Source organism: Hippichthys cyanospilos, chromosome 7, assembly GCF_059441005.1.
Source record: "Hippichthys cyanospilos isolate Australia breed blue-spotted pipefish chromosome 7, RoL_Hcya_1.0, whole genome shotgun sequence".
NCBI classification, from domain to species: Eukaryota; Metazoa; Chordata; class Actinopteri; order Syngnathiformes; family Syngnathidae; genus Hippichthys; species Hippichthys cyanospilos.
In genome coordinates, this window is record NC_142375.1 from 24,111,660 (window position 1) to 24,138,993 (window position 27,334).

General features: G+C 44.9%; 1 protein-coding gene across 2 annotated transcripts; it reads right to left on the reverse strand.

The window, feature by feature from the left end:
- Positions 1-7,288: 7,288 nt before the first annotated feature.
- On the reverse strand, positions 7,289-27,038 carry nacc1b (nucleus accumbens associated 1, BEN and BTB (POZ) domain containing b). 2 transcript variants are annotated; one of them, XM_088419238.1, is made up of 8 exons: positions 26,756-27,038; positions 22,175-22,325; positions 19,795-20,037; positions 19,438-19,641; positions 17,921-18,302; positions 17,226-17,511; positions 16,630-16,727; positions 7,289-16,555 (listed from the first exon to the last, which is right to left on the reverse strand). In XM_088419238.1, exons 1-8 carry the CDS (start codon positions 26,875-26,877, stop codon positions 16,260-16,262), a joined length of 1,782 nt encoding a protein of 593 aa, XP_088275364.1. In that variant the 5' UTR covers positions 26,878-27,038; the 3' UTR covers positions 7,289-16,259. The 2 variants fall into 2 exon arrangements, with proteins under 2 accessions (XP_088275364.1, XP_088275365.1); XM_088419239.1 differs by lacking the exon at positions 26,756-27,038 and adding an exon at positions 25,639-25,865.
- Positions 27,039-27,334: the final 296 nt, after the last annotated feature.

Consider the following 27,334-nt stretch of genomic DNA (forward strand, 5'->3'; position numbering starts at 1 on the left):
GCTCCCTATCCTTTGACTCATTGGAGCGACCCTTCTAAGTCCTCGCGTCCTCAATGGAGGACATCCCGGTCGTTCCAATGATGTCTCATATGTTTGCCTGGGATGTGACCGATTTTTACATTACTGAGACAAAATGGACACAACGGTGGACACGCAAAAAAAAGGGATATTTACGTACACCGTGTGTGTATCTCGCTAGCGAGCTACTATTTCAACGGCAGCAATAAAAAAAAAAAAAAAAAAAAAATCACACATCACACCGGTTTTTGTGAGAGTGCGTGTGTGAGACGGGCAGGCCGAGTCAGCGAGCCGACGCGGCGTCCCAGCTAATTGGACGACTGCGCTTTCAATTTTTTTTTTGGCCGCTTCTCACGCCGCCGTACGAATTGATGGGCCGCTTAATGGGAGTGGAGCGCCAGAGCAAGAAAAGAAAAAAGAAAAGAAAAAAAAACGGCGGGGGCGGGGCCAACGGGGAACAGGAAGTACTGACATTCTAGCAAGCTAGCATTTATCCATCAACCTACTCATCGTTCACCACACATGCTTTTTACAATCATCTCTGGCACCCGCAACAACCCAAATTCATAATCGACTGCTACTTGCTAATAAAACGTTTCTTTGGTTTATCGCGCTGTTCCAAATAATTTGCTTTTAATTTGAAAATAAAAGTGTCGTGTTCCTGTTACGTCTTCAAGAGTAAAATTCGTGTTTGTTTTTTTTTTAAAGCCAAATAAATTAGCCTCAGCATAAGATGATTAATTAAATTCGCTTTTAATTTGAAAAGAGAAATGTATTGTTCCTGTCATCATGTAACCATGAAAGGACATTAAATTAGGGCCTAAATGTTTTGGAGTCACAATTTACCGAGAAGCTGCCTCCTGTGCCAAAGAATTTGCTCTTAATTTGAAAAATGTCTACTGCGCTGCACAACTTAAAAAAAAGAAATAAAGTGCTACACCTTCAATAAGAACTGCAAAACGGTGAGACGATGGTGATTTGTTTGAGTTTGGAAGACAACTCTTCTTGTCAACTTTTAACATAAGTTGACTGGCACCAAATGAACAAAAGTGTTTTTTCTTCAAAAAAATAAAAGAAGAAGAAAAGGAATTCTCGGATGAGTATCACAAAGCTCCAATGTGAAGAGAAAAAAAATACAGCGGGAGGGGCATTAGTCACGCGGCCAAAGAAAACGACAACTAAGCGGCCTCCGCACATACACAAACACACACACGCGCGCGCGCGCGCGCACACTCATCGATCACCTTCAAAAGGCAACTTCGGTGGTTTACGGTCACGCCGCGTTCAAGGCGGCTCGGAAAGGCGAGCCTTCCCGACAATTTACGAGGACTGCTGATGTCAGCGGGGGAATTAGCTAATTGCTCCTATTGTCGTTGGATTCGGCCAAAGGGAGACTATTAGCTGATTGCGCAACGCGATCGACACGCCGAGCGTCAGCAAACAACGATTGACGCACAACGAATGCGCTGTCAAGTCGAGCGGCCAAACGTCTCATTTCATTTGCTTGGATCGTCTAATCGCAATTCATTTTCTTGCCGTGCGCACTTCCAACGTTGACCTGTTGGCAAGTCCTCGTTGGGCCGGCCTCGCGCGATAGACGCGAGAGTTCTTTTCTGTCAGTCTGGCGAACTCTAGCGGTCAAAGACGAGCATTGCGGATCGAGGCCGTACAACGCCAGTTTCGTTTCGTTTCATTGTGAGCTAAATGTAACGAGTGCAGTTTGGACGATTGTTCTATCAGTTCATTCAATCCTCGGTTTATTCCTTAAATGTTTGTATTTCCTTTGAACAGTAACGATGAGTTATCACTAGTAATTAATGAAACGTAACTGTTCACTTAATACACAAAAGTGAATGAAGAATAACTTTTTAATGTTTTTATAGACTAAGTACGTTCCTAAACTAGCAATAGAGGAACGTTTTGTCCTCATCTATTTCATTCGTTTAACAAAATAAGCATTTAATAAATATTAAGCAATAATAATCATTCAAATATATCTAAAATATATCATTAAAAGAATATATACGAATTTAAAAATAAAATCCATATATAAGAGTTAGCTAAATGGAAAGCGATATATGCCACGCAATTTTATTTATTGGAGGGAATTCCTCAAAGTGAAAAATCAAGATTTCTCTATGATTGACTTTCATACGAATCCTAAAGACGCACAAACAAGGTCTTTGATGAGGTTGAAGAAAAAAAACATAAGCAAAAAGAGCCAAGGCGCTACTCACTCCCACTGCTTCCTCTTGGCCTTGGGGGTGTTGAGCCTCTTGTGCTCCTGGTGGGCCAAGACCACGTCCCGGTGGACCACCAGCGCCCCCCTCCTGCGCGCCGCCGGCCCCCCGCCCGTCACGTGGTACACGGCGTGGAAGTAGGTGGGGTTGGGTCCCACGCTGCTGCCGCTGATGGGGGGCGGGGGGCGGCGGGAGCGCCCCGCCCCCGCGCCGCCTTCTCCGCGCCCGCCGGGCCGCATGGAGCTGCAAGACAGCCGCCGGTCGGATGAGGCTAAGCTTTAAGTTTCGTCCCGCCGCCGCCCGCTGAAATCCCGACGGCCCTCGGGTCGGCCTCGCCGACGTCGCCTGACCGAAGGCGGAAAATGCCGTCGGATAACGAAGCGCCGACGCAAATTGGATTGGAACGATGTTACGCGGGGGCGGCCCTTCTCCGGAGGCGGCCGCGTTTGCCCCTCCTGCTGGCCTGCTGGGGATGAAAAACGGTCTAAACCTTACGCACCGTCCCTTTAAAGGATAAACTAAATCCGTTTCCAAACATTATTTCGGGCGCGGCCCGCGTGGCCCCGTACCAGTTGATGCCGCTGACTACAAAGCGCAATATCAGGAGCGGCCGGAGGAGGCGCCAAAAAACAAAGCACAAACCAATCAACTGTTAAAGCAGCGACTCAATCGGGCGTAAAACCTCATTCGTTTGGGTGCGGCCCATGCGGACCGGTACCGGTTGATCCGCGGACCGGCGGTTGGGGAGCTCTGCTGAAAACTATTGCGCAAAACCTCCTTTTCGCAATTTCGAGGGTTTTTCACCAAGACCAAATTAATCAAAGCCGATTGATTCATTAACCCGCCTAATAATTCTTAACGATCACTTTTTTACAACTGGAATTGGCTAGAAAAAGAATGTCGTTCACTGACCCTGTAACGCAATGAAAAAAAAATCCTAGAACGAAGCAAATAAGTCGCTGTCAGTCATGAAAAGAACAATGGTGGAGTTTTTCCCCTCCTCTGCTGTTTTTTTGTTTTTTTTTTTAGTGCTGAGCATGCAGGCAAAGTGCTGGTGTCAAGTCCCAACAAATGCACACCATTCAAAGTACACGCCAGAGACATTGATGAGACATTGTGCACGCTCAGGACCCCCCCCCAGGGGGGGCCGCGAGGAAAACGGAGCGCAGCGCGAGCTAACACTCAATACGCATGACAATGCAAATGGCGCTAATGCTAATGGGCTACTTAGTGGAAGGTAAGCAAGGCTTTGCAATTTGTCGGTCGGGAAGACACACTTCCTACTTCCATTTTTACCTACGGCCACAAAATGTCTTATCGGAAGTCAAAAAGCAGTCACTTACTTTCTTTCTTTCTCTTTATTTATTCATCTATTTATCTCTACTGCGTGGATTTTTATTCTTCATGGTTTACCTCTGTGTTTATGTTGATATTTTTGGCCCTTAACTCTGAAAAAAAAAGTGGGGAGGGTGTGTTCAATTTCCACTTTGCAGATTTCAGGTTTTGCGAGTATTTTTGCGACCGTAAACCCGGAGACAAACAGGGGGGACGCCGTCGTTGCCAGAGGCTTCGATTTAACCATCGCGCGGTATTTTATCCAATCCTTTGATCTTTACGTTGAAAGGAGGCAATAGGAAGCTGAAATTTCACCCAGATGCTGACAAGATGTCAGATTTCAACATGGCGCGACCACTTATTTATCACGGGAGCTGGAAAATAGTGCAAAAATGAGGTGGAAGAAAACGAGGCAAAAATGGTCAAACTACCGAGTAAGACGGACGGATGGCTTGGGTTTCAAATGAGAAGAATATACGAGCTGGGGTTAGGCTTCCAAACATCAATGCGTTTTTGTCGCCAAACGGGCCAAATCTCACGACGGTATCAGCGTTTGCGTCTGGACTTTTTCATTTAGTGACGACGTCTGCGCTCCGTCGCCGTCCTTTGACAGCGGCCACGCGGGCTCTGGATTGGCTCAAAAGCACCCGGGCGGGCGCCCAGATCAGGGAAAGCCGCTCGCGTATATGGAGAAACGTCAAACAAAGGAGATGGGAGGGACTGATCGAATCCTGCTCTTTTGGGAGCTTTCCAGTCCAAAATAGTCAACAGGTTCCTTTTGCCCAGGAGGCGGACATTTTGCTAAAATGCGGGCCAATTTCATTGGAATTTGGGCTGATTCATTCGTTTGGGAAGTCATTTCCTCATGTGAAGCGTTCGTAAGTAGAGCCGCTTTTTACATGTCAATAGCCCAATCCGATCCAAGCCCTCGAAAACGATCCGAAACCCTTTAAATGAATATTATTCAATGATAAAAATGCATCAAAACATTAGTGAATAATATTCCAAATATATCTTGTAAAGAATCATCAAAACGCTCCGAAACCCTTGAAACGAATCATATTAATTGTAGCAGCGGACAATATACACGCAGATGACTCCTTTGCCTCGAGATGGTGCTGCGGTGTTGGTGATGAGCGCACAGACACCTTTTTAGCTTGTTGATTTTTTTTTTTATCATTTCCAATGATCCAGCAATCATTTAGTCTGCGGGAGCAACAATGTTTATTTTGGGGATTATTTTCAGCATGTAAATTTACTTCAATTGAGTTTGGGGTCTTGCAAAGTGCTTCCTGTGTGATGTCATTGCAAAAGTGCTAACAACGTGCTAACAAAAGCCCAAAGGGCTATGTTACATATGTGTTTTATTGTGAATATGTACTATGTTAGCAGTGGCAAATGTCACTTTTATTGTTTGTTAGTAAACGGTGTAAATTGTTACGAGTCAAGATAAAAAGTGGAAGAGCACAGTTAACGTCAATGCAAAAAAATAGTCTCGTTTGTGAGCCAGTCTGCAAATCATATTATATGCCAACAACGTCGCCTTTTGTATCTTGAATTTTCTCTCGTTACTAGAGACAATATTTTTCCGCCGAGGCGTTTTGTAACCTCAATTTTTCGTAACGAGAGGCGTTCGTAAGTAGGTACCACACTATTACTCAGCGCATTCATTGTACAGGCCTAAAGTAAAAAAAAATTTTAAAAAAAAGAAATGTTCAGGATGAACTATTAAGAGATTCTTATGTTGTTTTGCTTTTTAAATGTGGTTTGAATGAATAAATCACTTGCACATCACGGAGCAAAGTATTCTTGGACATATTTATATATATATATATATATATATATATATATATATATAATTTTTTTTCCCTCAACAAAGAAAAAAAAACATTTACTCTGATTCTTTTTGCAACAATAACCCCCCGCGATAAACGAGGGAACAATGTAATTGGTAGAAGCTTCAAATTAACCATCTTTTGGAGGGGCGGGCCACTCTTTTGATCTTTACTACATAAACATTTCACAAAAAAGGCACCGCATTGAAATAAGGCACTAGGAAGCTGAAATTTCACCAACCTCGATGCAAACTAATTGATATTTCTTACCTGTCTCTCACAACGCGCTCCCGCTAGACCCCGGTAAACCTTCTTCTTCTTCTTTTGGGTGTGGTAATGCTGAAGGGACCGCGGACAAGGAGCTCAAGTCCACGGTGCTCTTGTGGGGAACATCCCGATAGAAAAGTGGGGGCGGGGGGGTCGTGACGCTTGAGCAGGGCTATCGAATAAAAAGTGTTTTCCTCCGCAAATGTCGCGGAAGACTACATGGCTGCTGCATGCACTCGACTCACAACTCTCTCTCTTTTTCACCCCTCCTACTTTTGTGCTCTCGTGATTCAAGCCCGAATGGAGATAGAAAAAAAAGTCTACGAACATCGTTTTAATCAGTATGAACTCACCTTCAGCATGGGAAAACAAGCTAGCTAAGTTAATCGGGCGACGGAGAGGTTTAAACCACTTTGATCGAAAGGTGAGCTTCTCATTCTTAAAAGACATTTTGGAAATGATTGACGTTTGTAAAATCAAATGTACGTACTTGTTTTAGACGGTGACAAAACCTTACACGGTTTTTGTCTTCCAAATCATACGAAAAGTAGTGAGTTGAACATAACGATAACGTCGGAGTTAAAACTTCCCTCGTATTGGTGTCGCTTGGCTGAATCCAATCACACTCACCTGGTCTACACTGACGTCACGTGGGAATATTTACGAAATTATTTGTTCAAGTTCAAATCTAGCCCTCGTTACTAAGAATAAATGTTTAATACAACAGCAGTGACATTTTCATTGAGGATTCTTTGGCAGCTCTGAGTGTGTTTTGCAGTTTTTGCGCCGCCATATTTACTAGCGGACATTTGAGCCGTTGCGTGTGCACGTGATCATTTTCGGTGCCCTCTGGCGACGCCGCAAATTCGCTCGCGTCTCCACGTGTGACAAGCTGACTCGGCACTGGCGGACGCACGCGCACACACACACACACACACGCACGGACGAGCAAAAAGGCTGCAGAAGGTCAAGTACATTTCATGGCCAAATTTCCCTGTAAACATCAGGCAAGTGTACACGCTGTTACACCATCTTGAAAAGCAAATTTGACACCCTTAAAACTAGTGATGGACAAAGGAAGCCTTTTTTTCCCATCACCGCTTAAAACTGTTGTTGCGTTCAGCATCCCTAAAAAAAGTATTGTGGAACTCCATTTTAGCCCTCTAAAACCGTGTTCTACAACTCCCATTAAACGCCCTGAAAACAGCATTTTGAAATCCAAAATTTGGCAGCCGTAAAGACAGTGATGCACAAACAGCTTTGTGGAGCACTTGTAAGATTTTTTACTCCTCTACATGGCACTCTTGAAAATTAAAAAAAACGATGGGAGTGAAGAGAATAATGAGATTAACATTTAATAATGAGATAAACAATTAGCGTTTGAATGGTTCATTTTCTTAATCTCTTGACAGACTTGGGGTATCTGTAATTGAAATGGATGAGTACTGAGTACTAGTAATGCGCGGGGGAAAAAAAGTGGATTTTTTTGGTTGTCAAGATAAAAAAAAAATGTCAGAACGATTTAGTCAGATCACAATTCAGACGCCTGCAGTAAACAGACATTTTTTTTGACCACACGGAGGCAGCAAAACATCACTTGAAAAGTAAACTTTTTTATTTTTTAATCAAAGGGCCAGACAGTTAGAAACATTTGATTTTATTAAGACATGTCCTCATTGTTCAATCAGCCCGCTTTCTTTTCACTTTACAGTAGTTAATGTGCAATCTTTTTTCATGATTCTTGTTATTAGTGGGTCACAGTTAGGAATTCACAAGTCATTGGCACTTCCAACACATGTATGAGGGGGTTAAAGGGTTGGGGGGGTGCTGACATTTACAGGGGGCCTTGAGGAGGGCGGGGCTTGTCGCGGCGAGTACTTATTACTGCATTTACTTGGATTTGATTGTTGCTGAGTAATAACGAAGAAGAAACAAAGCTCATGCTGCCGAGCGCACTCCCGGAGTGCTTCCGCGCGTCAACATGTACACTTCAAATATATATGTATACCGATATTTGCTATTCATACGCTATTTATTCATCTAGTGGAACTGAGAGCGATTGAAGACCAGAGACGAGCGTCCATCACGGTTTCTATGGCGACGGGTGAGGTAAGACTGTTTTGTTTTTTGCATGGACTCTCAGCACAGACGGGCGGGCGGGCGGCAAGTCGTCGCTTTGCAAGGAAAAAGTTTGGATTTTGTCTCGAATGATCCTTTTTAGACATTCCTTTAGCTCGACGAAAAAAGTTCCTAATTTGTCAAAATCAACACCTCGAAGACTATCCGTTTTTAGGCACGTCTTTTGCATAAAACTATTTGAAAAAATATATATATCCAAGTACCTGGAGTTGAACGTCAGCCATTTTTTTCCTACAAACAATTACTACATTTCCACTGTAAGGAGACCAGAGAAAAATATCGAATGTCAATACTCTTAAAACGTCAAATTACGTCTTTGGGATGGAATGTGTTCATTTGAAAGCATTTTTTTTCACGTACCATTAATACTTTTAAAAACACATTTGTTCACTTTCCGTCAACTGAAGATGACATCACAAGTGCCGAAAGCTCGGGTGACGCCCAATCACAGCACAGCTTGCGAATGACCAAAGGGTGAGCCGTGATTGGTCATTAGCCAGCGCTGAGCGCGTCGTTTTCACTTGAGCGCTTTTCAAAGGTCGCGCTGCATGAAAAACTCATTTGGTCATCGAATGAATGAGGGAAAATATAAAGTCAAATTGCATTTTAAAATGGCAAATATAGCATTATTTTACTTCAAACGGTGGAAAATTCAAATACGATCATTTTAAAAATGGCAAAAAGTGGATATCTTCTGGGGGGGTGTATTGGCTGCTTATTCATGTGAGGATAAAGAATATATTTGAAAAAAAAAAAGGTAAAAAAAACAACCTAATTTTCCATGACCACGATTTTACGGCGACGCCATTTTTTGCCTCTTGAAAAGTGACGAGAGAGCCTGCGCCTTCGCCGCCACCGCGTCATAAAATGGCTGAGAGCTTCCGAGGTAAACTTTTTTTCCCCTTTTGTCAGGAAAAAAAAACAAACTGCATCGAGGTGCAAAGCGGAGCGCGCGCGCCTCCTGAGAGTGCGACGGAGTGCGCGCGCGCGGAAGCTCCGGCTTCTTCCGAGGTTCCAAAGTGTGTGTTGTGTGATTTGTCTCTGGGGTGCGGCGTCAAGTTGAAATCCTTCGCTCCGCCGTTCTCAAGTTTGAATGGGACATTCACAGCATCGCCACCGGGGGGCACCAAACACGAGAAAAATCCACCTCGTTTTCATGCTAATCTCAAATCAAATTGAAAAAGGCCACTAAAAAAATAATTCAATAAAAACCACGCCGCTGCAATATTTGATATGATCATATTTCGGATTGAAGAAAATCGCTTTTCGATGTTAATTGGCTTTTGTCACGCATACTTTGTCAAATTCTTGACAGAAATTTCGATGAAGGTCTTCATTTTGGAGAAAACAAATTGAAAACGTTTACGATTTGTGACCATCACACAAACATTGTCAATGAGAATGGTCACAATTTACCCCTATGCCCCCCCCCCCCCTTCCTAAAAAAAAGTCATAAGATCACAAAATGAAACTGCACAAACTTTTATTACTTAATGATTTCCTGTTCTGACGTTTCAATTTATAGAACTTAATTTTCCAGCCAGCAAATTTAAACAACGTAACTGTAAATACGAGTCTGAATTTTTCAACCCCCCCAAAAAAATCCCAATTGTCAATTTTACGAGAAAGTAACATCTGAAAAATAGTTTGATATACTTGACATTTTTTAAGGAAATTTCCTTCAATAATTCTGACTGACAAACGTTTGTTAAGAATCGAGTTTGGAGCTGAAGGTATGCATTTTTTTATGTTTTGTTTATGTCCAAATAATGCCAGATTTCCCCCAAAAATATAACATTCCGATCAACAAGTTGCCAAGTCAAGGCTTTTTCAACAAACTGATGACCTTCGGTATTTGAAAAAAAATCACATCGAAATCTACATGACAAAAGCCGATCAAAAAGTTTCAGTCTATGTGGCGATGGTGGATTTTTCCGTTGACATTGTTCTTTCGACAAATTCTGTTCCCCGCGTACAACAATCAACAAAAGTCGTCAAATTTCTCCGACATCAGGAAAAATTTGACGTGTTTTTGTTCACGTTAAACTCCGTGCCAAATTTCCAAACAAAACATCATGTGGTTGCAAAGGCTTTTTCAACATGATCAAGACCTTCAATTTTTTAAAACTTGATGTTAGAAGATCGAGGCAACAAATGACGATCGAAAATTTTCGCCAAGTTTGCCAGCTGGACTTTTACTTTACAAATTCCGCTCCCACCATACATCAAGAAAATTTGTCAACTTTCTCCCACATCGGGAAAAACTAAAAGGGCGGAACAAACAAATCGACTAGTCCCGGAGTCTCGTTTAAAAGATAAAAGATGAAACGACGCAATAAAAAACGAGAAAAAGTACAAAAAATAAACATACAAAATCACAGCCCACCCCGTTTTTTTCCGTTGTGTTTCGAATTGTTTTGGGGATTTTTACAAAGAGTCAATCTGTGAGCCGCTACACTTTTTTTGTTGTGTTTATATTCAAATCAACGCCGAATTTCCGAACAACATATACGTTTCGATCGACAAGTTGCTCACTTTTAGATGAGCCCTTAGTTCCGGAAAATCCGATTTTTCGGGAAACTTGGGTCAACGTGACAAAAATTTTCAGTCTTGGTCGACGCCGGCCAAGTTCGCCGGTTGGATTTTTCATCCGACATTCATTTTCTCAAGACTTCAATCGGGCCATCTCTGCAAATTTTGTTCGGCCCCGTACGACAATCAAAAAAAAAAATGGTCGACTTTCTCGGGAAAAACAAAAAGGGACGGGACAAACAAATCGCGTCCGGTTTTCACGTCTCATTTTACAACGTATGTCATACGTCAGATGAAACGACGCAATAAAAAAAAAGAATACAAGTGGAAAAAGATCGAAAAACAAAAATATCGGTCGAAAAATCAGCGCCCAACTCTTTGTCGAAAACCTCAAAGAGCCGAGTGACAAAGTGAGCATGCTCGGAAAGGTGCGAAGGGGCTTTAGCGCCATTTTGGGCTCACCCGAAGGTGCTTTCATAAAAGTCAAACAAAGGAAAAATACTGGGCAACGTGCTCTCTTTCGTGGCTCCGGCGCCTCGCTGCGACAGACGGACGGACGTGGAATTTTCTCTTTTGGTCTCGGGGACGTATTTTGGAGTTGGTCCCATTGTATTAGCGTCAGCGTAGCCGTCGGGAGCGACGCTTCATTACCGCGGTGCTCCGTGAGCTTCCAATTGGCTGGTCGCAAAAGGAAAAAAGGATTTGACCTGACCAGAATTCTTTGTCGGTTGCGAGGAAACGGTTAAGGTGCGCGTGTACAGTGATCAAGACTTTTTTTTCCGTTTTTTTTTTTTTTTTTAAAACAAGGATCGCTACATAAGGAACGGCGCCCTCCGGTGGCGGCGGGGAGAAACATTCAGGCAGCAGCGCCGCTTTCAAGTAAACTCATTTCGGAGTCGTTGATTGTTTTTGTTTTGTTCATTTTTTTCGGTTTTTAAAAACATTCTCTTTGCGTAACAAGTCGTATTTTACGAGAATAGAGTCAAAGTCGTAGTAAAAATCAAGAGAAAAAAACATTCGTAAGATACTCGTAGCGATAGAAAATTTTAAAAATCAAGACATAATATTTGGAAAACCCTTCCCATTTTTCTTATGAAGGATAATCGTCTGATCAACAGTCAAAATTCCCAAATATTTCCATCGCGTTACAATTGAGCAAAACTACAAAATTTGAAAAATCGCAAGCCGTCATAACATTCGGAGAATTTTAGAATGAAATCTGAACATTGTCGGAAAAGCCCAATAATTCCCGGGGGGGGGGGGGGGGGCAAAATTGTAAATGACTTTTTTACGTTAAGCTCATAAAAACAAAAATGTAACAGTCATGAGAAAACAATCTAGTCTGAATCAACAGTTGGAGGTTTTGTGAATTTTAAATCATTGGAATGGGGAAAATTTCAAAGAAAAAAATGTTGAGATATATATATATATATATATATATGAAATGTGTGAGATGAGATGAATGAGATGGGAAAAAAAGTGTTGATGCAAGAATAGTGTCATTTTTAAAAACATTCAGAAGCCTCGCGGGGTCTCATTCCATCTTAGCACCGCAAGTACAGTAAAAGCGGAAATAATAATAACAAAAAAAAAACCTAGCCTTTCTCAGTACCTGTCATACAACAATGCAAAAATACGTTTCTCTTTCTCTAAATTCTATGATAAGAATAAAGCTACGTCGTACGCGTGTTAATTTTTCGAAGGCGGTGGCCTCAACAGCTACAAGCTCAAATGTTAAAAAGGACATGCAAAAAGAATGCAAAGAAGTCGCGTGAAATGTTTACAAAAAAAACAAAACCTGAATGAAAACGTCCGCTTAGGCCCAAGTCCCACAAGATTTACGTCCAACGTTTTGGTCTCGATATCGTGAAATCATTTATTTGAGACAGATCTCAGGGACGCGTTCACGTGTTAACTACGAATAATGTTTCATTGATTTTTTCGGTTGTTCTTTTTTCTTCCGTTTTTTGACTTAAAATTGCATCAGCGGGAGAATCCTGAGGCGGAAAAGACTATTTGTACGCGTATTTGTATGCCTTTTGAAAAATTGTTCCGGTACCTTGATGTACAACCCAATGGCCAATTTTACTGGATCTCTGAATGAAAAATCACATTAAAACCGGGAAAATAATCAAAATGAAAAAAATGCGGTTTTATGAATTTGTTTGAAACTATAACCGCATATAAAGTACAAGCTGTTATCAGTCTTTTTCAATCCCATCCGGATTTGACCATTTTTGCTGGGTTCTATGTGAAAGGCTGTTAAACATAGTTTACGGCTATATTTCTAAGTCGGCACTCGGACTCGGGAAAATTTGGATTTGAAGCGCATTTCCGCGCCTTTCGCACAATTCTTCCATTTCTCGGGATCTCTGAGTGGAGACGTAAAAGCTTTTTAGAACATGCAAATTTTCCTCCAAGGTATCTGGATTCTAAGCACTTTGCTGGGTTTTGTGTAAAAAACTGCCTGACGGAGTGCTAATGCTTGAATTTTTCAGGATCTCCGTGTGAGATGCTGTCATAAGTGTCAAATTTTCAAACGCTTATGCGATCGGTCATGAAATGCCCCCGCAAGCTGAACACTGGTTGGGAAAGCTTACTCCTTTTCAAATCAGAGGCCACAAAAAAAAAAAAAGAGAGATTGTGATCTAAAAATGTGTAAAGGATGAAGAAAACATGCAAATTTGGCCAGAAATTAGAAATCCTAATCAGCGTTATGCGGGCCTGATCTGGCCCCGGGGCCTCCAGTTCGACACAGCTTTCATTCATTCGAAGTACTTTGTTTGGCTGCATCTTTTTGGCGCCGCCTTTGGCCGCTGTTGATATTGCATTTTGTAGTGAGGAAGGACGGCGCGGCTTTCAACCGTTTCAATTCCAGCCTCCGTGAGATCATCAGATTGCGATGCTTCAAATCGACACAGGAAGTGCCCTCGCATTCGCCGTTTTAGTGCAGTTCCGGAATTTCTTTAAGCTTCTTTAGTCCGTTTAAAAACACAAAAAAACAAAATGACTGCAGAGGTTACGTAAACAAACATGCAATGCAGGTGTTTACGTCGGCGACGCTTCCTCTTTGCATCTCTTTTGTCTGGATTGTGACTGCCGCAGTGCCTCCACGTCTGTCCTGGGAGACACACTCACCCCCCCCCCCCCCCCCTCCCTTTCTTCCAAGTCTCGGCTTGATTGGAAGTCGCTCGGCTCAACAATCTGGTCAATATCGCGATTACGATTGGGGCAGGGGGAAGAACGCAGACAGACACCTGCTCCACCCCCCCCCCTTTTTTTTTTTGCTGTTTTCAAGATAAAATAGCATCAGCGGGTCAAATTTTCCGCTGCATTTAAAAACGGAGGCGGAAAAGACTATTTGTACGCATATTTGTATGCAGACAATGGTTCGGGTAACTCGGATGTGTGCGCAACACTCTTTTGCGCCTGTGGCCAATTTTACAGGATCTCTGTATGAAAGATGGTCACAGGCATCACATTAAGAACGAATAAAAAACAAAACAAAGGAAATGTGTTTTATAGGTTTGTTTAAAACTACATTGCATATATTGTACATTCTGTTTATCTGCCTTCCTCAATACCATCCAGATTGAAACATTTTTGCTGGGTTGTGTGTGAAAGGTAGAACCCAAATTGTCCAATATAGTGCTAGTGCATTAATTTTGCAGGGTCTCTGTGGAAACGCTTCCAAATTTTGCGCTTTGAGATGTAACATTTTCACGGATAAAAACGGCATCCTATAGCTGATTCTTTGTATTTGAAGCTCATTTCTGTGCCTTTCACGCAGAGCCCGATTGGCCCGTTTAGCGGGACCTCTGTGTGGAAAATGTGCAGTAAACAAAAATAAAAGGCAAGAAAGTTCAAATTGGGGACGGTAGCCGTGAAGTCCACGTTTTTAGCCGCCTTATTTGTACATTGCAATGAATATAAACATGACTTTGGCGCATAAGTTATGTTTGCGAGTATGCGTGTGTGTGTGTGAAAGGCAGACAAAAACAAACACGCCACCCACGCACTGGCAAGCATGCGCATTCAGCAGCCAGACACACACGCACACACGCACACACATGGAGTGTGTAGATGGCACTCTGGCTGACACGGCGCCATAAAAGGAGATGCGGGAATGTGTGTGAGAGGAGAAGCATTAATATGCGCCAACATATTAGGCAGTCATAATGTTGTCTGGTGGGGTGGGGGAGGGGGGGGTGTCTCACTCTGTCCTTGCCTTCCCTGCCTGTCGACAGCAGCAAATACTTAAGGTGGCACGTTTGAAAACGGGGGTAAATGTGCAACCCCCCCCAGTCCCGGGGGGGGGATTTCCCATTAAAGGTATTCTTCTCTAAAGCCTCTTTAAAAAAAAAAAAAAAAAGAAAAAAAAACACACATAATAAAAAAATTGTAAACACTTTTGGAATAACACTGGCCTTTTACAATAGACGGAAATAAAACACCGATTTTCATTTTTTTTTTTTGTCACCGTCGCAAAGCAGTCCCGTGCTGGCAAACGCAACACCCAGTCAGGGATAAGGTGCTAAAATGTTAGTCAGATGTTTCAAGTTTTCGTAGAAAAGGGAGTTTGATCGGAACCAAAACAACACCTTAAATGAAAGCGGGCAATTCTGTACCATATTTTGCGCACTAAGACGCAGCAATTTTCTCAAACGCTGACAGTGCGCCTTATAATACCATGCGCCTTATAGAGCGCATGTGCCTTTCAGTTCAGAAACTGTTTTGAAATCAGCAAAACAATATATTTGAAGCTTTTTGTTTGCAATTTGATTTCAAAAATGAAGTTGAATGTTTATTTGAATCATAAATATATTGTTTTAATCTCTTGATTTGTCTTGGCATTGATCTAAACGATCTTGGCTATTTTTGCCCCTTTTCTTAAGATGGTACTTTCCAAAAATTCTCTCTATTTTTCATTTCTGATTGAAAAGTTTGACTTGTCTGATTGTTTTGCTGCCATTCGCTTCAGCGCAGCCCCACCTAGTGGTTGCATGACAGAAGCCAAGCCACTACTGTAGCTTCTATTCTTTGCGCCCTATAATGCAGTGCGCCCTATATAAGAAACACTTTTAAAATAGGCCATTCGTTGAAGGTGTGCTTTATAGTGCGTAAAATACGGTAATAGTTTCACTGGCTGATGTGATTGTTTTTTTGCCATTCCCTTTAGAGCAGCTCCATCTAGTGGCTGCATATTATGTTGTAATGTGTAAAAAGAAAAAAAAAACAAACAAACAAAAGAAAAGCGGCAGATTTTTTTGTGTTTTCAAAAGATATCGGCCGATTAAATCAGCCTGCTGATTGGTCGAGCCCAAGTTTTAAAAAAAAAATTAGAAATTGTCAAGTAGTTCTTTGGGGCAAGCAAAAATCGCATGTACATTCAAGAAGACTTTGAAGGGGAAAGACGGGAACCATTTGTTGTGATTTTTTGCTTTTTTTTTTTTTTGTGGGCTACTTAAGGGGGCATTTCTCCCCCAAAACTAATTAGCTAGTTTGGATTTGCTCACCCGATAAAAAATTCCCACGGTGACACTTTGGCAATTTTAGCGGGAGAAGATGTAAAAATTGTAAGGAAACGTAAACTCGCGTCATTCTTCGGCGCAAACCCGTCACGAAACGCACGCACATTCACTAATGGGGGGGGGGGTAACACGGGATGGGTATTGGCGGGAGAAGAACCGCAACGACGCTACATGCAACCGGGACGCGCCCACTTCCCCTTTGCGGCTATTGCGGCGCATGCTGCGTTCCGTGGGCGTTCCGAGAGCGGCGGAAAGCAGAAGGAAGTGACGGCGAAAAGGAGGAAAAGCGTCGCCGGCGGCGGGAAAATGGCCGCCCTCCCTTCCTGCCGCCTGTCCAAACATCCGCGGGCCCGTTCACTCACTCAAAACAAAGTGCTGGCGTCTCCTCCTCCGTCGGCGGGCGCGGCCCCGACGTCGTCGCCCCCGGCGGCCGCTTCCAGGGAGGCGGCGTCCAAGCCCGGCTCGCCGCCCGGCCCGTCGGCCTCCATCTTCACGTTGTCGGCCAGGAAGGTGGAGTAGGCGTCGCTGTCGGCCATCAGGAGTTTGAGTTTGGGGATCCAGCTCTTGCGGACCACGCGGCGGGCGTTGGTGCACATGTCGGCGGCGATGGCGTTCATCTCGCTCTCCCGGAAGCTGGGCGCGAAATTCTGGCAGTAGACTGGCAAAAAAAGAGGAGGGGCGGAGATGACGAGGGCGTCCGGGAGGATTCGCCTTTCCCCTGCGGCGACTCACATTTGACGGCGTGCAGCACCCGGTTGTCCAGCGGCTTGCGGCTCGGGTCGTTGGTGGACGAGCGGATGCCCGTGCCGCAGCTGTTGGCCAGCGTGCTCCTGGGTCAAACGTTTCACAGACGGTTTTTCGCCCGGACGAGAATTCCTCACCTACGTAACACGCTTAGGTCGAGCGCCGGCGGCAAGAAGTACAAAAAAGCTTATTTTCTCCATTTGCCCAAAATGCGACTCGAATCTTACTTTACGGTAAAGGGCGGCGTCCGATCGCTCACGCGGACGTAGCACGCGATATTTTGTCGAAAGATCCGTCAAATCGGCCGGCGCTCGAGGAGTCGCCTTCTCAGAGAACCGAAAGGGTTAACTTCCAAGCGAACGAATCGAACGGATGAATGAATGACGCTCGGGGAAGTGCAAAACGATTTAAAAGGCCCCAATTTTGGTTACAACTATACTATACCTTAAAAGGTTACAACGATACACCGTCAAAGTGATAAGATTGCCGTTTTTTCACCTCCCGAATAATCCTCTTTTCCGCTTAAGCGAAATCGCTTCAGATACGTTCGTCTGTTTGAAAAAAGCCGAGCCCGCGCCACTCACCTGTCAAAGAACGCGGCCAGCAGGCGCCGGAGCAGGACCTTGTGCCGCGTGCCGGCGCTGACGTGGCAGTTCATCAGCTGCGCCCGCGAGATGAAGACGGCGGTGCCGCTCACCAGCTCCAGCTTCTCGGCCGGGTCGCCCTCCTCGTACAGCTTGGGGTGGCAGCGGTTGCCGATCTGGCCGACCAGCTCCGAGGGCAGGGACGCCAGCTCCGAGCGGGGGCGCCCGCCCCGCCGCCCCGGGTCCGGCCCGCCGTCCGCCAGCGCCTCCACCTTCTCGCCGGGCGCTGCGGGGGCAAAGGGGCGCGTCGGGCTTGAGCCGCAAGAATTCAAAGGACCGAAACAACAAAAAAGGGGTTCCTACGCGTTTGGAAGAATTTGAGGGGGGAAAAACAAAACAAGTTTGCATATGATTCTGCCGATGATCTGAACAGGAAGTCAAGCTTTTAAGGTGATACTAAGAGTTGAAACGTGTGATTTCGTGAAATACGAAATACGGAAGCCAAACTATTCCGGCATGTTAAAAAGTGAAATTTGGGGGTCAAAAATGTTGGTATTACAGCTGTTTTATCCCATAACCCCAATAAATATGCGTGCCATCTTGCAACTCTTGTTGCAACTTGAGAAAAAAACAAAATGGAATCAAATCCCGCGGCTGCGTAGGAACCCCGATAAGCGCGGCGTTGCGTTTGCGACCTGCGGCGTTGGCGTTGAGCATGCTGTACATGGTGTAAATGTTGCAGATTTGCCTGTACTGCTCTTCGGCGCTCTCGTCCGCCATCTCGTCCTCTTCCTCGTCGTCGTGGTAACTGACGGGCGAGTCGCTGGTGTACAGACTGAGCGCGCCAGGACTGGTGCCTTCGGGGGTGCCGCCGCTGTTGTTGGCCGGTAAGGCGGGGGCGGCCCCCCGCCCGGAGGACTCCTGCGCAGCGGCGTTGGAGGTGAACGAGGAGGAGGACGAGGAAGAGTAGCGCGCCGCCTTTCTTTGGGCCCCGCCTCCGGAGGCGGCCCCTCCGTTGCCCCCCTCCCACAGCCGCTTGGCCACCGGGATGCAGACCACCGAGTAGGGGAAGCCGTCCTGCCGAGGACGAAGAAAAGACGGCGGTCGTTGCAAAGACGGGTCGAACTTTTTTAAACGGGGCCACCTGGTGGTCTTCATAGGTCGCTGCCAGTGCTGACATTAAATTCCTCAAACTTTTTCTGGATGAGCATGAATTGGAGATTGAGAACTTCCGGCGACCCCAGTCAAATATCGGGTTTTCCGTTAAGTACCCCCTAAAAAGGCCGAAAAATAAATACATTTGTCTGATTTATTCAACTTTGGAACTTTGTTTGTAGTGGTATCTCTTGGCGTATTCTTTTGAGCATTTCCAGAAGACTGATGTAATATAATCACCCCCCCCCCCACCTTTTTATTGCCTACTTTATTATTTGCTCGATTACGGAATGGAGTCTGCTCGGAGAAGTGAACGGAATAAGAACTTCATTGTGTACTATTACTGTGCAGATGACAATCTTGAATCTTTATTTCTGGCTCGTCTGCCAGAAAATGGACACTCATGACCGACGCGCATTGGTATAAAACTTAACAAAATAAAGGTTTTGAAAAGAAAAGCTACTGTTTCTGTCAGGGCATTTAAAAACATTCAATTAGACCAAAGCATAAAATAAAGTCACTATAACAAATTAGGCAGCTTCATGTTCCAATTAATTTGGTCTCAGTTTGAAAAGAAACATGAGGCGTTCCCGTCATGACATCAAAAAGTATTAAATGGCATTAAAACTGAACGAAATAAAGGCATACGTTTCGCAGTCACTATAACACAATTTACCAATAAGTTGCTTCAAGTTGATTAATTTACTCTTGGTTTGGAAAGAAAAAAAAAAAGAACAATTTCTGTCATGGCATTTAAAAACAATAAATTGGATTGAAACACAAAAAAGCATACGGCATTTCGCAAAGGTGTCACAAATAACATTTTTGCAATGTCTTTCTTCACGTTCCAATGAATTTTCTCTTAATTTGAAAAGAATTGTGTACGGTTCCTGCCAATTACATGACATTTGAGGCGTGCCCGGCTGACATTGATGTCCAACAGCGGAAGTCCAGTACAACATTTGTTCAACCACAATCCGGGTGTGACCTACATACAGAATGTGGAATTTGAAGTCGCGGACAAAGAAAAGGGAAAAGGAAAGCAAGGTCAGGTCACCTGTTGCGATTGAGGCGTGGTGGCCGTCTGTTCCGTCTTCACCTTGGACATCAGGGGTAGCGGCGTCAAACAAGCGGCGGGTCTGGCGGCTGTCACGGCGACCGGGGCGGCGGCGCCGCCGCCGCCCGCGGTCTGAGTGACGGGACTCTGAGGCTCAGTCTCCTCGGCGTGGAGCCCCTGAGAGTCGCAGCTCGGGGACGACACCTGCCGGGCGCAGAGGCCTGAGTCGGATACGTAGCAATCTTTGACCGGCTCGCCATTTGATTCCATTCCGGTATACACGTGCTAAATGCTAATACTTCAATCGTAGACACAGACTAAACTAAGTTGCCAACATCCACGCGCGGGCCCACGTACCTTGAGGAAAAACTCTGTCCCCTTCTCCATGATCTGCTGGATCTGCAGGAAGCCTGCGGTGTACATGAGCAGGAACTGGTCTCCCACGTTCATACTGAGGCGGCCCGTGTAGCAGAAGGCCAGGATCTGCTGGAAGCTCTGCGGCTGCACGGCCGCCGGAAGCTCCACCACCGAGCTCTTGCCGCCGGCGTTGAACAGGTCGCGGAAGTACGACGAGCTGGCTGCCAGCACCGCGCGGTGGGCCTGAAAAGGGGCCAACGTGGATGCGATTTAGTTAGCTGGCCCCTGGAAAAGTCGAAATGAAAGCAGGAGGACCCGTGCTCAAAATGGAATGGGAAATCATCTCTTTTAACTAGGAGCCTTCATTTGAGGATTTCATAGCATCCTGCGCAAATTCAAGACGCCGCGTGCAGGATGAAGTGTGGAAATAAAACCACCATCCTCGGGGTGCTAAACTGGAGGCAGGGAAAAGTCAAAAGGATCCATGCACAAAATTGAACAGGAAGTCAACTATTTTAGCCAGAGGCCTTCATTTGAGGATTTCATAGCATCCTGCGCAAATTCAAGACTCTGCGTGCAGGATGAAGTGTCTAAATACTGTAAACCACCATCCTCAGGGTGATAACTGGAGGCAGGGAAAAGTCAGGAGGATACACGCTCAAAACTGAACGGGAAGTCAACTATTTTAGCCGGAGGCCTTCATTTGAGGATTTCATAGCATCCTGCGCAAATTCAAGACTCTGCGTGCAGATTGAAGCGTAACATTTCATTCGACCATGCAAAACAACAACAAAACAAGACGCCGATTGTAAATTGAAGTTACTCCGTGCTGGGAGCAGTCACACATTTAACCCAGAATTTTTTTTTACAGTACAGCTTTCGGTCAGCCTAGATTTCATTGTACTTGCACAGATTCAAGACCTCTAGAGCCAGATGCACTTAAAAAGTGACATTTTTTTTTTTTTTTTTGCAAGAGTATCTGATTTTTACAGGGCAACCTTTGGTCAGAAGTTCAACTAGATTCAACTAGAAGACCTGCTGTACCACACGTAGTAAACAATATTGGATGTTTAAAAAAATAACATTAAGGGTCTCTCAAATCAAGACATCCCATAATGGAGGCATACGTTGCCGTTTTTTAATGAAGAACAGCATTAGTAGCTCTTTGCAATTTGCAGGGCAACCGCTTCTTCAATGGCAGATTTCACGGTAGGCTGCCCGTTTTCAAAATCTGTGCCAGATGCGACAAAAACTCCTTCGTGTTAGCTTTTAGCGGTTACGGCGGTTTTCTGCTGCGCTGCATCCAGCGCAGGTGCGCCTCGAGTTCACGCGACGTAATGCCGTCGCGCCGCAAAAATAAACGCTCGCCTGATTTCCACATTACTTGGCAGAAAAGTTATTCAATAAGCCTCGTGAGAAGGTTTGTTTTCTTGTCGTATTTATTTGCGGCTTCTGATGGGAATCAAATTGCCCCCGAGGGTTAATTGCTACGCCTTCAAACTTTATTTATTAACCGTCGATGTCGGCACGAGGCGGGAGAGCGTGCGGACAATCCGCCGCCGGAAAACATTTAAAATCTCTCCGACTGCAGCGCTCCAATTTCTTATCTCTGCAATTGAGTGGCGCCGCAGTCACTGCGGGACTAATTAAGCCAGACTGTACGTCGTCAAAAAAAGATTCGCTTGAGCGAACTCTCGCAAAATGAGCGAGCGGGCCGACTCTTTGCGGCGGGCGCGCTCTTCTCGTTGACTTCCGGCTACAAAGGCCAACGTTTTGAAAAACAATTAGCGTGTATTTCCCGGAGAGCGATTGCCTTCTGACGACCGAACGCGATGACATTTAGGGGGTTGCATTTTTGCTCGGACATTTCTCCAATTCATAATAAAATTTAGTATTATTTCCGGAGATTCTTCAACCGTTTTATCGGATTTAATTTGTAGCATTTTTTCCCCTACATTTCAGTCTTAACGTGTATGTGTAGGGCTGGGCAATAAATAGAAATTTCAGACTATAAACCTTTTTCTCATGATTTGAGCCCCGCGGCCTTTAGTCCGGCATAGCTTTTCTCTCAAAAATTTAGTATTAAAACTACAAAAATGATGTATAAACTGATTGAGATCTTATAAAAGTTTAGGACGAGTATATTTGATGTATTGATTGTGTATACCGTATTTTTCTGACTATACTTTTCGCACCTTTTTTCGCAACGCAAGAAAAAAATCGAATCTGTGCCGTCCACACTGCCAAAAGATCAGAGATACTGGTGGCAAAGGGGCAAAAAAAAAAAAAAAAATTGAAAATGAATAAATAATTATAAAAAAATAATAATAATGAATGAATTGATGGCCTCGCAGTGGCAGCTCCCAACTAGAAATCGGACCTTGAAGGCGTGTCCCTTGACCACCACGGAGACATCGCAGTAGAGACCCTGCAGACGCTGCTCGTTGAGACACTCCAGGACGTTGTTGCCAAAATTGGGGATCGCCATCTGTAGCGTCTGAGCCATTACGCTGTGCCCAGCACCACCGGGTCTGTGAGGGGAAAACAAAGATCAAAACACGACACGTTTCGACAGTAAATTTCCCCACACGCGGTCAAAGTCCGCTTTATTTAAGACTGGGATCAAAATCATTCAAAAAATAAGGAAATACCTGATCCTTTTTTGATGATTGGACACACAAACTTTGAAAGTTGCGACTCAAACCTTAGCTGAAATCAGACGTAAAAGCTTCTTTTTTTTTAACCCTGAATTTCAAACCCTTTCTAACCCCGAAACACGTACTTGAAACTCAACCCCTAGTTGGAAATCCAAACCCGGACTTGAAAGCGGTTTGATCACGGAACTCCTGGCGATGCATCCGCAGTGCGATTCTGAGCGTTTGGATGCTTTCTGGCCCACTTTCTGTCCCCCCTCCCCGATCGCTCGGTCAAAGCGGAGTCACTTATATAACTCGTCTGTTTTTCCACGTCATAACAAGCTGTGATCAAAAAGTGGACCGACAGTCGACGTGACATGAAATCATCCAAACTTAATAATAGATTTTGTTTGAGACTGACTCGCTTGCGTTTGCGCGGACTCTTTGTTATTGTTTCAAGTACAAAAGTGGCAAGTTTTCAAATGTGGGGCTGAAACGAATGGCAAAAGTGCCAAAATGACATAGATATATGTTTCATTCATTGAATAAATAAAAGAGTCATTCATTTATTGAATGTTTGTCATTGATTAAATAAATGTTTCATGAATGAAATCAATTTGTCATGAATGAATTAAATATTTCATGAATTCAATAAATCTGGAATTATAAAGCAATGTTTCATTACAGGTACCATAATATATCAAATGATCGATATAATTATATATATATTTATGATTTCTCTAATTATTTCATGGTCTTCTGTTGCGGCGTTTCGATTAATTTGGATTATTATCAAAGACTTGATGTCGCCTTCAGGGACAGTCAGAAATCATAACTTTGCCTACCCACACTCGATTTTCACAGTTGTCCTTAACGTCCCTACTTGAGAGCTACTATTACGCAAATGCCGAATCGTATCGCAACGGCGGCTCTCTCCGTCCCGTGGCGTTTGTTGACGTTAGCATAGCATAAAGGTTTGGGGTTTGATCCGCGAAAGCGATGGGAAAAGGCGAGTGGCGAGAATCCGCCATTTCGCACCGCCGTTGACATTTTGCACTTGGCGTGGCCTCCGGCAACAGACAAGGCGGCGGCGAGGCTTCCAGGTGTAAATATGTGCAGCGGCATGAATAATAAGCAGACGGTTGCCATGACGACAAGCCATTGTGCCTAATAAATTAAAGCCGAGCGCGCTGATAACAGGCGTAGGGGAGCGGAGTCAAGACAAAAGACGCGCGGGCGCGTGAGGATCGGTGAGATGTCGCCCAAGGACGCCCGGCTGCGGGTCAACGGAAGGTCACCGCGACATCCGGAAAATAAAAGCGAGTTAATTGGTGTCACGTGACCTTTGAACCGGGGGGCCCCATTGCGCCCAATTAAACACTGACTGGCTCAAAGCCAAAAAGGTGACGGCGTGTACAAGTGAACGTTATTCAGAAAACCCAACTCTCCGTATGGCCTCCGTACGTCAAAAGCGCAATCTGGATTTACTTGCTGAAAGGGATCATCCGTTTCCTTTGCCGATTTTAGCGGTCAAGTTTTGCCTGTAATTAATTAGATCATGTCATTCTTTTTCATGTACAAGAACTTGAAAAAGAAATGCACGACTTACAGTTGACGGAAAATGACCTCGCCTGTCCTTGAGGGTTGGTAAGGGACCGATCGTGGCTCGCCAGTTGATCATGTGACATTTATATTTATGAACAGCGATTGGCTGATTGGTCATTACCAGAGCCTTTAAGTCACATGATCTTACGTTCAGTCGATAGCAAGTGGGGAAAAAAAACTAAAGGGAGCCCTCAGCTTGTTTCTCTCTTATGTTGGGCGTCTCCAACATACTTTTATTCCCGTGTTTTTGATGCGCGATATCAAAAGCATACCAAAAAAATAGCGGGAGGCTAAAATATTGCATAGATTGTCTAAACAAGACGACTTTCAATATGCCACACCGCCATCCGTCGAGTCTAAACGCTTGCAAATGGGAGGTCGAGAGGTACACCCTATAGGTGTCAAATTTACGGCCATCAAAAATTGCAAATATTGCCAATTGTGGACATATTGAAAAGCCAACGTTTTATCATGCATTTTCCCCGATTTTTGCATTAATCCTTTCAACTGACTAGCGAACAGGGTGCAATAGAATTTTTTCTATTGACACTCCAAATCCACCAGGGGGCGCTAGTGGGAAACTTATGACATTTGCAAGCCTTTCAATGACTGAGTGGCTTAGCCTGACTACCATAATGCAAAGTTCTTGCCGTGCACTGTGGGACTCGTAGTTGACAGAACGTTTCGATCCAAAAACTAAATGTTGCAGAAAAGGTTTTATTTTGCTGCTGGGAAGCGTTTCATATTTTTTATTCGTATCTGTACAGTCCCGTCTGAAAAATCTGCAGCATTGAATAGCTGGTAATGTTTTTTTTATTTCCTCAAAAAATGAAAATTCCATGATATACATATGTATAGATAGGGCTGATGCCACTGAGCATTTCGAGGGGTTGAAAGAAAAAATATACTCATATTTGACAACGTTATGACCCTTTCAAAGTCAGCCCAAGTTTTGCGTAACTCCCCCTCTATTTCTCCATGATATGCCTTGCCCATCCAGGACCATAAATCGCCCCTTAAATGTTAGCTTATCTATCACTAGACGTCATCTTAGGCCACTTGCCCGACCGCTCGTTGCCTTTGTCACCTTGGTTGTAGTTCAGCTGGGGTCACCTCACCATCCAGGAAACATATGAGAACTAATTGCCCCCACTTGACCTTTGAACCCGGGCCCCTTTGCAGTCCCTTAAACTGTTGTACCTTATCAAAAGGTAACGAGGCACGTTTCCGCCGCCTCAAAATGTTTTATATTACACACACTGACATGTAGCTCGTGAATCACTCAGATCAATTTCCTGCTTTAAAAAAGCTGGCCTGTGTTAGCAAGTAGCGAGCTAAAGCTAAGGCTAACGCAGCTGCCACCACACCTCTGCACACATTTCTTAAAGCTGCCCGAATCGGTCGCTTTAAAACAATGGAACCCCGTTTCGTAGCTCTCACTTTGAACCCGAGCTCCGAGGCGGCGCGTTCACCCCCCCAGCGGCGGGGACTCGAGCACCGAAATGCGGCTACGCTCTCGCCTCCCCCCGCCCCCTCCGGCGGAGCTCCAGAAAGAAAACTTAACCCCCAAATTCAACCCGAAAAGAGAGAGAAACCGCCTCACTTGCGGGAGTCGAGGAGAGCCGACGTCTCGCCCGAAGAGGAGGAAGAGGGGAGCCACCGAGCAGCGGCAGCGAGCCGGAGGACAAGCGCGGACAGGAGGGGGGGGGAGACAACTGACGGTGCCCCGCCGTGTGCCAGCCAGCCAGCCAGCCGCGGGATTCGGGAGTCCTCGGCTGGCCCGGGCCGGCGGGAGGGAGAGCCGGAGAGGAGGGGACGAGGAGGGGGGCGGAGACCAGACAAAAACGTAGGGAGCCACACACACCGAGAGAGAAAAAAAAAAAGATCCTCTCTTTTACGCTCAAATTAGCGTCCATTCAAACGTGAAAAATAGCCGAAAAGGTTAACTATTCAGCGGTTAGCTTAGCCCCCTTGTCGCTGGATTCATTGCGCCCACCGCGAAAGCACCATTATATTCATGTCGCGTTAAAAATAGATAGAAATAGAATTGGACATTTTTCGCTTCGACCAACTCCCGCGTTTCGTTCCGGTGGTCGATATCTTGAACCGCGACATCCAACAGGTCATCCCGGGACACAGATGGACGAGTCCAACCGCAAAAGAGACAAGCGGCGGCCACGAAAAAGTACATGGGGTCCCCTCGTTGAAGGGAGTCGAAAACCTCAAGCTCAACGATCTAAAAAAAAAAATGTCGTATATAATGAAATAATCGAGCATTTCCACAGTAACCGGGTCGCCCAGTTTGTTTATTTTTTTATTATTATTATTTGTCTTTTTTTCGGGGCAAGTGTGGGAATGCGGAAAGAAGAGTGACCGAGTTATGGAGCCCCTCACCGCGAAAGGGGGGGGGGGTGTTGTGACGAGTCTCTCGGTGCTACTCGATAAAGTTTGCCCACTTTCCCCAAGCCCATCCCCCACATTTCACGGTAACTATCTCAACTTCACTTTTAGGCATCGCAAAAACAAAACAATGGCTTCTTCTTCAACACTTTTTCAATTCCCCCCCCCCCCCCCCCCCCCCCCCAAAAAAAAAAAAATGGGGACCACCAGCCAGGAGAAGAAAAGAAGTTCCAGCGGGCATCACAATTCCTACCGCGGCCCAAACGACGCCTTCCCCACGCGTGTGCTTGCCTCCGGGCAGCGTGCAACAACTCACTCACCCCCTCGGCCGCCGGAACTCGTTTGCGGAGGAGGAAGGGCAGCGGCGGCGCCCGGGAAGCTCGCTAACGGTGACGGCGGCGGTCGTGGTGGCGTGTCCCTCCGCTGCACCGCAGGCAGCCATTCATTACTGGGACTCGATGCAGCAGCATCACCAAGGCATGCACGTACACACGCGTGCTTGACGGTGGGGGGGGAAAAAGAGAAGGAGGGGGCATTACTGTATGGGCAAAGCTGGCTATCCAGGTTGCAGACAGATTGCAGAATCATCGATCGGAGACAGCCTCGAAGAGAATTGCATGGCAGGTGTGTTCTGACAGTTGTAGCCGAATGTCGCCTTCATCAACAGTCGAAAATCTCAATCTCTCTCCAGATATACGCGACTGTTCAAATATCTCCGAGCAAATCATATTCCCCTTACAAGCGAGTGGTTACAAAAGTCTCCAAATGTCCTGAAATGTTGCATTTCGCTGGATTAGGGCATTTGGGCTAATACTTGGCAAAGAAACACTACACCTTTATATTTAAAAAAAAAAAAAAGTTATAAGAATGACCAATCATTCAAAATATACAGAACCAAC